The sequence below is a fragment of the Ascaphus truei genome, unplaced genomic scaffold (assembly GCF_040206685.1).
Source record: "Ascaphus truei isolate aAscTru1 unplaced genomic scaffold, aAscTru1.hap1 HAP1_SCAFFOLD_3198, whole genome shotgun sequence".
Classification (NCBI taxonomy): domain Eukaryota; kingdom Metazoa; phylum Chordata; class Amphibia; order Anura; family Ascaphidae; genus Ascaphus; species Ascaphus truei.
This window is the reverse complement of record NW_027456178.1, coordinates 10,453-21,221: the sequence shown is the minus strand read 5'-3', so window position 1 is coordinate 21,221 and position 10,769 is coordinate 10,453. Positions and strand designations below refer to the sequence as shown.

At 39.9% G+C, this 10,769-nt stretch overlaps 1 protein-coding gene across 1 annotated transcript; it reads right to left on the bottom strand.

Moving 5' to 3' along the window:
* Window positions 1-706: 706 nt before the first annotated feature.
* LOC142483319 (gamma-aminobutyric acid receptor subunit pi-like) lies at window positions 707-8,021 on the bottom strand. Its single transcript, XM_075583420.1, has 3 exons — window positions 7,840-8,021; window positions 3,730-3,923; window positions 707-1,108 (listed from the first exon to the last, which is right to left on the bottom strand). The coding sequence occupies exons 1-3, from the start codon at window positions 7,868-7,870 to the stop codon at window positions 812-814; spliced, it is 522 nt and encodes a 173-aa protein (XP_075439535.1). The 5' UTR covers window positions 7,871-8,021; the 3' UTR covers window positions 707-811.
* Between the last annotated feature and the right edge of the window lie 2,748 nt (window positions 8,022-10,769).

Below are 10,769 nucleotides of genomic sequence, written 5' to 3'. Positions count from 1 at the left end.
TTCTCACTCCTTTGTAATTGTTTATTCTCTCCAACTTCCCCACTCCCCTCCTATCCACATTTCATCTATCCTCCCCTCCACTATACCTTTGACCATTCACTGCACCATTATTTATACAAGTAGAAAGAGCCGTCTGTGAAGCTGGTGAGTCCCAGTACCTTGGAGCGGCTGCTGCATCGGTCTTTTACTTCTTCTCTACCATTATTTATACACCTCTCTCCCAACAACTCCTTTACCCCTCAATAAAAAGCACCCCCACAAATCCTCTATGCACACCCTCTATCTTCTCCTTCCTGCTGCTGGGGATATCTCTCCTAATCCTACACCCAGCCATATATACAACTACTCTTCCTCAGTTAATGCTGTTAACCTATCTGATTTAATACTGACTAACCTTAAAACTCGTCACAGAAATTAAGCATCCCAATAGCCTGCACTCATGGCTATTGTCCCACACCCACCGTCACTCCTACCAACTATTGTGGCCATGCACTGCCATCTGCAGCACTTATTCCATCACCTGCTGTCTGTGTAAATCTCCCAATTTACCATTTAGATTGTAAAATCTTTGGGGCAGGGATTAACTTTCCTATTGTCTGATTTTGCTACTCTTATTGTATTATTATAATTCCCTGTACTCTATTCTTTGTGAAGCGCTGAATACATTTTTGGCGCTACATAAATAAAGATATACATACAACATGGGTCATATTGTCATGTGACAATAAACACATTTAATTTGTAATTTGTGCATACGAGCAAAGTCCACTGTTTTCTCATTTTCATTTAAGACAGGTACAGTATTCCTCCATTACATGTATAGGTAAAAGGTCCAGTAAAATACGTTAATTATGACAAATACCAAGGGAAACACAAGTTTTGAATAACGATCAACATTCTCTGGATTTTTCACAGTGAAAAAAATAATAAATTTGCGTATTTTTCCCTTGTTCTTCAACCATAATTTCAATGTGCCATTGCTTGCTTTGCGCATGCTTGAATCAAACTCCATTTGTGCATTTTCAATTAGACTTTCTTTCCTGCTTAATTCTTCAGGATAGCTGTCAAACACAGTGACTTTGGTGTCTTCAAGTTCTTCTGTAGGATTCTACGATATAATAAATAGGTCTTCTTAATTCAAAGAAATGCAATGAAATATAAATATAATTGATGCAAATACACCTTGTCACTATATATATATATGGGAAAAGAAGAAGAGAGAGCGCACGCCCCATAGCATAAAATTGTACATTTATTGGAAAGGAGGGGGGTGGTAGGGAGGGGGGGGCAAAAATTCACTCACAAGGGTAAATATAAAATAGGAAATTTGTGATATATATCACTGCCACTCTGGTCAGTCAGCATCCAGGATCCGCAGTCCAACTCTCACTAGTAACCCTTTGAGAAAGTCGCAGTTACGTGACGAAATGCGTCAGGGAGCGGTATTGCGTTACCACGCATGCGCATGGTGGGCCGCATCGTGCGCGGATCAACATTGCGGCCAGCTGCTATAGGAGACACTGTTTGAACTCCAAAAGACTTGATTTGTTTGCCGAAAGGAGCCTCTGGAGACCTGCACCAGTTACCATCTTCCTGCAGCTTCAAGTGAGAGTTGGACTGCGGATACTGGATGCTGACTGACCAGAGTGGCGGTGATATATATAACAAATTGCCTGTTTTATATTTACCCTTGTGAGTGAATTTTCACCCCCCCTCCCCCCCCCTCCCCCCCCTCCTTTCCAATAAATGTACAATTTTACGCTATGGGGCGTGTGCTCTCTCTTCTTCTTTTCCCATAGGTATCCCCTGGATGTGGTTCATCCTATTTGAGAGCTGCCGGAGATCCCCCCCATACCAGTATTCATTGTTATACTATTGAAGGACTTCCATTCAAAAGACTGGTTTATCACTTCTTTTCACTTTGTTGCATATTTTGATGTGTTGTATAATTTAAATTGTTCACTATTGAGCACGTAATCACAGTATATTTATACAATCTTTATAAGAATAATTTTTTAATTTCCTTATTTGTCATCCACATTGTTTAACACATCTTGGCACTACTACATATTTTCTTTCATATATATATATATATATATATATATATATATATATATATATATATATATATATATATATATATATATATATATATGTACCGTATTTCCTCGATTGTAAGACGCCTTCAATTGTAAGACGCACCATCGATTTGGCCCTTACAATCGAGGAAAATTACTTTTTCACTTACCATGTTTCAGGAGAGGTCCCATGTCAGCGGAGGATGAAGCGGCCGGTGGCGGCAGGAGAGGTCCCACGTCTGCAGATGGTTGAAGATGGACAGCGGGTGAGTGTGCGGCAGCAGTACAGGTCCAACATCTGCAGGTGAATGAAGATAAGAAGACAGCAGGCGTGCGGTGGGGTTCGACGTCAGGAGATCATAATTGCAGGAGAGCTGAACAGGAGCAGAGCGGCATAGGAGGAACGGCTAGGGAGGTGTACACTGCAACCGGAAGTCAGACACCGGTCAACTTCCGGTGTTACAGTGTGTACCTCCCAAGCCATTCCCCTATGCCACTCTGCTCCTGCTATTATGATATATTAGACTCCTCCACCACTGCACGCCCGCTGTCTTCTTATATTCATTCACCTGCAGACTTGGGACCTGTCCTGCCGCCGCCACCGCACTCCCGCCCGCTGTCCATCTTCAACCATCTGCAGACGTGGGACATCTCCTGCCGCCGCCGCACACTTCGTCCTCCGCTGACATGGGACCTCTCCTGAAACACGTTAAGTGAAAAGAGGGGGTTAGTACTGTAGACACTTTTTTTAATACATCGATTCTAAGACGCACCCCAATTTCAGACATGTGAAAATCGGAAAAAAAAGGTGCGGCTTAGAATTGAGGAAATAGGGTATATATATTGTTGATTTTTTTTTACAAATAAAAAGCCTGATGACAGTTCCAGCTACCACCGTTTTAGTAAGCAGCTGGAAAATGCCTTGCAGTTATATGTAAATGTGGTGCGGTTCTAGAAGACGTAGTCAGGCAGACTTGGTCTGACATCTTACTATACATTAAAATAAGTTAATCTCCATATGATGGAAATACAGTAGTAAGACGGCGTAATACATTTTGTGTTCTAGCTTCTGCTAGACCACATTATAATGCCTTGCTAGTATTGTAGTAGAAGACTATACTTAATCTTCTGACGTGGTCTAGCCCACATCTAAGGACTATATTCTATATATGCGAATGCGGGCATTTTGGCCATTTTTAGCCAGAAATCCCCATAGACTTTGAAGAGGATTTATGTCTGGAAATTGCCCAAACCCCTGCTTCAGCAGTAATGCTTAGCAGAACATACGCCAGAACTTGGTGCTATGATTTGTAACTACATAATAACCCCCAGAAGGCAAAAAATGATGTCTTAAAGAGTAAAGACCTATAACTCTGCAATTCTAAACGTTTCTCCATATTGATGAAAGCCATACTGTCCCGTACAGAAGCTTTTGATGATCAATAACGATATTACTTTGATTTTGAAAATCTTGCGGCTTCAGTTGTGTTATGTCTTGAATAAATAGCCCAGGCAATCTGGTGGCTCATTTTTGTCTCTAAGTCAGGATTTTCCAATCTTCCTTGTTTCTCCTGTTGTGAATATTCAGCACAAACACACTTAAAGAAAGCATATTAATTACCATTGCATAGGATGTTTATGCTTACTGTACCTTTTTTTCATCTTGCTTTGCAGCAGAGTTTTGTTCAGAGCAGTAGTGAGCAATTGCATATTCTAGCAAGGCACCAAAAATAAAACTGAAGCAGATTCCAAGATAAATATCAATGGCTTTTATACAGTTGGCAGTCGGCACAGATGTTCGAGAACCCATCAAAATGGTGGTCATGGCTAACACAGTTGTGACTCCTAGAATCAAATCATAAAATAATTTAACAAAACATATTCTAGAATTAGTGTATAGAAACAAGTTCCAAATCTCTGTGCTCAGTATAAAGAGAGACCATATAGTTCAAATAAAGTTCTGAATGATAAACATGATTGTATGTTGGATGAAGTTTGATCAAGCCTAGTGAGGCTCTTAGACACAGTGCATAGAAAACTCATATGAGGGGTTAAATATCATGACTATCCATATGGTACTGTATGATCAAGTTGATATAATAGTCTTGTCAATATATACCTTAGGATAAATTCCCCTAGAGTAGCACTTGTACTGGTCAACTTCTCCCCAACTGACTAATGGAGAAAATAAAGTACTCACATGTAAAGTAGTTAATCCGATTGCGTGCATCACGCCGGTCAGTAACAGGGAAAGTAATCCGGAGGATAAAAGCGGAGCACAGCTGAAAAAGGATTGGGGCTAACACCAAAGAGTGTTATCCCCAATCCTTTTCCAGCTGTGCTCTGCTTTTATCCTCCAGATTACTTTCCCCATATTCTAGCATTATTTTAGAAATGTCATGGAAGATACTCAGTGAGCATACTGTATCTTTATACTCTCTCATAAATACAGATAGACAAATTGGTCTCTAACATTTACAATTATGCTGCCATTGATTATTGTTCACCACAAGCACAGGCTGACTTAATGATTGCACAGAGGAAGATAGAATGGCTTAAAAAGGTCAAGTTGTGCGCCTTGCACTACACCAATGGAGATATGGGGAACCAATAAATTGTGAATGTGTGGTGACGGAACAAAAAACTGCAATAAGAGTGCGGAGGTGGTGCTGGCAGGGATGGGGTTAATGATAAGCAAAGAAAAGAAAGAAAGCTCCCTAATAGCCGCACAAGAGAACACCTATACCTATATTAAAAATTACTATTTATTAATAAATGATTAAAATATATTTATTGCAGCAAAAAACTAACGTGAACCAAAGTGATTAAAATAAATTAAAAACGGAGGAGGTAACTGTATGCCTAGTTCAAACTAACAGTGTATGCTAGGAATAACTACTTTAGAATTTTATACTCTCCATTTAGGTGTAGTCCTCAAACTATATAGAACTGTATTGGTATAACTACCACTGTTAGTATAATCATATAGCAGTGGGACATTCTAAAATAGTTATTCCTAGCATACACTGTTAGTTTGAACTAGGCATACAGTTACCTCCTCCGTTTTTAATTTATTTTAATCACTTTGGTTCACGTTAGTTTTTTGCTGTAATAAATATATTTTAATCATTTATTAATAAATAGTCATTTTTAATATAGGTATAGGAGTTCTCTTGTGCGGCTATTAGGGAGCTTTCTTTCTTTTCTTTGCTGACTTAATGATTGAAATTATTTACAATACTGAAGGTCAGTGTTTCCCAACTCCAGTCCTCAGGGAACCAACAGATAAGGTCTTAAGGATAGTCCTGCTCCAGCACAGGTGGCTCAGTCAAAATGACTGAGCCGCTGATTGACTGACCTGTGCTGGAGCAGGGATATCCTTAAGACCTGACCTGTTGGGGTTCCCTGAGGACTGGAGTTGGGAAACACTGCTGTAGGTGATAATCAAGCATAAATATCTATGCAGCTGATTCAGAGAAATATGCATATTTTTTATCCTTTAGGAATAAGGTTTTTTTTTTAAATTCACCAGTGAAAGCTAGAAATAATTACAATATATATATATTTTATGCAGTTCCACCACAAATTGGCATATTTGTTAACATATGAGATTATTGTTAAGGGGAAACATCCTAAGGAAAAGAGAAAGCACCAAGGCCCTCATCCGTAAAAATGTAAATCAGTTATTTTCCCGGAAGTTAATGGATATCCACAAAGGATATGCAAAAACAACAGCTGTTGGATATCTCATTAGCACAGGCTTCACACCATGTTACAGTAAATTACCTCTACCCTGCATTAACTTCAAATAACTTCACTTACGTTAAGTATCTCTTACCTAAAGTGGTCATTATTAACATCCAGACTCTGATATATGGTTTTGCTGGAGAGGGGTGGGAGGCAGAGAGAGTACCAAGTAACTTATTGTATATGCCTCACCAAACAAATGTGGTGAAAAACCTGTAAACAAAAATGAAGACACCTGAGATACCCAGAAATTTGCTAATTGGGATATGTAAAGTATATTCAAATGATTGAAATTAGCATATTTCCCAGTTATCTCAGGTATGTTAATTTTTGTTAACAGATACTGTATGTCTCTCCATGTTGTATAAAGGTGTGTTTGGGGAAGCATATACAGATGTAGTAAAGCTTACAATGTTCGGTTCCACGGACACATGCGGTCATGTGACCATGTTGTTTGTGGCACCAAAGGATTAATGCTGTGAGGGGTCCCATTCGGAAGCATCAATCCCCCCCCACAGTTCTATTATGGCAGACACTGTTCCCAGTGCCACCGACTTTTGCTTGTTCGTTCGCGGCACTAGGACAATAAGTCTTGCTACATCTGTAAGTCACATGGTACTCTCTCTCTCATCAGTAAACCCAGATTTCAGGGTCTAGATTGGACTAACACCACCTTAAAATAATATTATATTTTATGTAAATATAAATATATATATATGTCCCTTATCGGATCTTAGTTTTTGGACCATGTTTCTAAATAGTACTAATCCATAAGACACCTCCTTCTTGTGCCAGAGTACATAATACAGCACATTGACAATATGGAATCATCCGGTACCAGAAAGTGTGTTATTGTTAGCATCGTTTAGTAAATATGTACTAATTTGCAAATATATTAGTTCTTTGTTGAGTTTTCTGAAAATAAACATGTTACTTTCTCAGTAAAACAAGTACTTACTCTTTACAGCATGACACAATATACTTGTGTTTCTTTATCTGTGCACTATGTACCCCTTCTGTACATTACAGATACAGTATAACCTAATCCTAATGAAAGTTTACAGAAGAATTTCCTTACAATTTAGCAGTTTGGGCAAAGCAGAAAATAAATGCAAAAAATCTGCAATACTGTATAAAGTTGACATTTCTGTGACAGCATCAGTAGCGTAGCTAGACATATGCGGTCCCTAGGCAAAAAAATGTTTTCAGGACCCCATTATAAGTGAACTTATACCGTAGATTAAGGAGAAAAGTCTGCCTCAATTTAAATTGCAGGATATCTCTCCTTATCATCTCTCCTCATAATCTCTCCTTAGATCTCTCCCCCTCCTCCTCATCTCTCCTCACATCATCCCTCCTCATCATCTCTCTTCATCATCTCTCCTGATCATCCCTCCTCATTATCTCTCCTCAGCTCTCTCCCCCTCAGTTCTCTCCCCCTCCTCTCTCTCCCCCTCAGCTCTCTCCCCCTCAGCTCTCTACCCCTCAGCTCTCTCCCTTTCTTCCTTTTCCATGCCTATCTGTGGTACAGGGTGTAATAGAGACAAGTGGAAGGGAGATGATGGTTTGTGGCAGCGGACCGCAGAATTAAGCAGAGGAGCAGCCATCTGAGGAGTTAGGAGTTGCACCAAGGCAGAACAGGACAGCCGGGGAGGTGCACGCTGTAGCAGCATAGACACCGGAAGTAAGAAAGGCTTCTGGGTTGGACCGCTGGGATGTGCTGCTTCCCGGCTTTCCAGCTCTGCCTCCGTGCAACTCCTAACTTTTCTGCTGGCTGCTCCTCTGCTTCACTCTGGAGCCCTGTACCATCATCTCCCCTTGCCTGCCTCAACCTGGGGGAGACGAGAGAGAGATGGTCAACAGGGGCGCCGACAGGAGGGGAGAGTGGGCCCTCAAGAACGAGGCCCCCGGGCTTTTCCCAGGCTGCCAGGGCTATAGCTACACCCCTGGATAGCATTATATCGGGCATCCTATGTACATTAAATGATTTACTAGGAATTTCACAGTGTCTTACCAATGCCTGTTCTTGAAGGAACAGAAGACATGGATATCCAAAAAGATACCCATGATAGGATAACCAGCAAGATGGCGGGAATGTATGTCTCCAAAATAAAGTAGGTAATATTTCGTTGAAGCACAAAATGCAATGCAAGCCTTGGATAATTGCCTATTTGGGTTGATACAAAGAAAATGTATTTAAAATTATCAAATCAACATATATATACAGTTTAGGCAAACTCAACAAGTAAATTATTGCACTTGAGGTAATTTATATAAAGACATTACTGTAGTACTATTATCGGAGTAAAAATTGCAAAGGGCTAAATAAAATGTACTTGCTCAATCACATCCGATCTAGAGGTAACCCCCATTCACCTAAATAGGAGTTAAACCCAGATCAGGAGTGTTAACTCGTAAGGGAGATTAATTACCGGTTAAAGTGATTACTCCAGCACTGCAAACAGAAATGACTGATAAACTGCAATTAGCAGCATTTATATACAGTATGTACATATTTGCACAAATTGTGAACTTCCATGGTGAAATGGCAAATATTTATTTTTGCATAAAAGAAACCTCAAATAGGACAGTACTCGTTTAAATTGTTAAGAAAAGGTAAAATCCACTCATAATGGTAACAATTGTACAGACATGTTTGTTAGATAGGCAGTGATAAATGCTGGCCTCTTGCTCGTTGGGACTCTACAGGTTTTTCCTTGTCCTCCTGGCATTTTGAATAGGGGGGCACGATGATGACATCCTTGGGAAATCACAGGGGCTCTGACAAACCTGAGGGAAATCCACCCTACGAGTTTAGTACAGTAGGATACATCATGCTTCCTTAGGCGTCTGATACTGGTCTCATGTCAATGGTGGTTTATATACAGTCCTATCTATATATTCAGGGTAATATGTCTAAGGTTCTTTATATATAAATGAATGAGTCCAGCATAGAAGTATGTGGCTCAACCTTCCAAAAAAATGGAATATATCAACAAGCATATAACTTCACAAATATATATATATTAAAAAAAAAGTATTCAATAAAGGAAGAGGGAAATCAAATTAAAAAGCATAATAGAGATAAAAAATATATAATGTAAAATGTTCCTTCAAAAATAATTGTACACATTTCCATGTGAATATAAAAAAGTGACTTATTCATATATAATGATGCAGAAGTAATGAGAACTAAAAGCTATATCTAAAAATACAAAGAAGTAGTAATACATGCTGCTTGGGCTATATCAGTATTAAGACCCTTAAGTGACATGGTTTGTAGTTCAAATATCCAGCTTGTTTCTCTGTCTGAGTTTCATCAACCTATCACTTCCTCTTGTATCAGATGTGGCAGTTTCTATAGCTTTCAATTTAAATACAAATGTAATTTCATATACTATAGAGGGAAAATACATTGGAGTATCTGGATTCACTTAAATAATTGCACCAACAAAAATCTTTCCTCTTTAATGTTAAACAATTGTCCCATAAATGAACTTACTGTAGTTTAGGAGAGAGTCATAGGGGTAGATCCTCAGAAGTGCATACATTGTTTAGCGTAACGTTATCCGCATTTTACATACTGATATCTATAATGCGTATCCCCAAAGGGGATTTGCCTTATGATACTCTTGCGTTACGCATCGAAACATTTTAATGGACGTTTTGCTTACTCATATGCAAATCATATAGTAATTAGTCATTTAACTAACAACGGAGATCCTCAGTTCATGTACTGTAAGTGCATCATAATAACACTGTCATACTTAAGACCTTCCAAAAGCTGGCATTGCCAATATCCAGACCCTGATTATCATTGATATTTTTTCTGGGAATAGCCTTAAAGAGTATAGGACTTAACCATTTCATTACAAAACGTTACATGTGTAAGATATATACAGTCATGTGAAAAAGAAAGTACACCCTCTTTGAATTCCATGGTTTTACATATTAGGACATAATAACAATCATCTGTTCCTTAGCAGGTCTAAAAATTAGGTAAATACAACCTCAGATGAACAGCAACAACAGCAACAACGGCACCAACTAATGGCGGCCTGGGACCGCACGCGCCCGGGATGTGCGGGGGCAGCCGCCAGTAGTGAGGGACGCCACCGGGGAGCCCGGACGGCCTGTAATAAAGGTAAGGAGGCACTGGAAGCGGGTATACCCACAACGCGGATCCTTACAGTACCCCCCCCTCGAGGGTCAGACTCCGAACGAACCAACCAAGGTTTGAGGGGAAATTTTTGATGAAAACGTTTAAGTAGTGATGGAGCATGAACATCCGCATGTGAAACCCGAGAACGATCCTGAGGTCCGTATCCCTTCCAGTGGACCAAAAATTGGAGTTTGCCCTTGGAGATGCGAGAGCCAATGATAGACTGGATTTCAAACTCCTGTTGTCCAGGTACAATGGGGGAGGAGGCCAAAGAGAGGGATGAGCGAACCGTTTGTATTGGATAAATGGTTTCAAGAGAGAAACATGGTTGAGGGAGGCAGTCGAAGTTGATAGGCCACAGGATTAATTTGTCTCAGAATAGAGAAAGGGCCCAGGAACCTGGGAGACAATTTAGGGGTTGGGGCCTTCAATTTGATATTTTTTGAAAAAAGCCAGACCTTCTCTCCAGGAATGAACTTATGGCCCTCCTGACGGAGCCTCTCTGCTTGTTTTTTCTTCCTTAGCACGGATTTTTGAAGAACTGCTTGAATCCTCTTTCATAACTCCTGTAAGGAAGATACCCTCTCATCTGCTGCCGGCACTCCGCACCTGGAAGGACGCATGGGAAGACAAGTAGGGTGAAATCCGTAGTTAATAAAAAAATGGGGATTCTTGGGTAGACTCGTTCTTAAGAGAGTTGATCGCAAATTCAGCCCAAGGGAGTAACTCAGCCCAATTATCCTGAGAGTCTGAAGAAAAACAACGCAAATACTGTTCAGGGG

What these genes read in the sequence shown, in the direction of transcription:
- LOC142483319 (XM_075583420.1), bottom strand. Translation starts at nt 7,870, where the DNA reads ATGTCTTCTGTTCCTTCAAGAACAGGCATTG. An exon ending in TCCTTCAAGAACAGGCATTG is followed by an intron (nt 3,924 to 7,839) that starts GTAAGACACTGT and finishes ATTTGATTCTAG; the next exon opens with GAGTCACAACTGTGTTAGCC. An exon ending in CAAAGCAAGATGAAAAAAAG is followed by an intron (nt 1,109 to 3,729) that starts GTACAGTAAGCA and finishes ATTATATCGTAG; the next exon opens with AATCCTACAGAAGAACTTGA.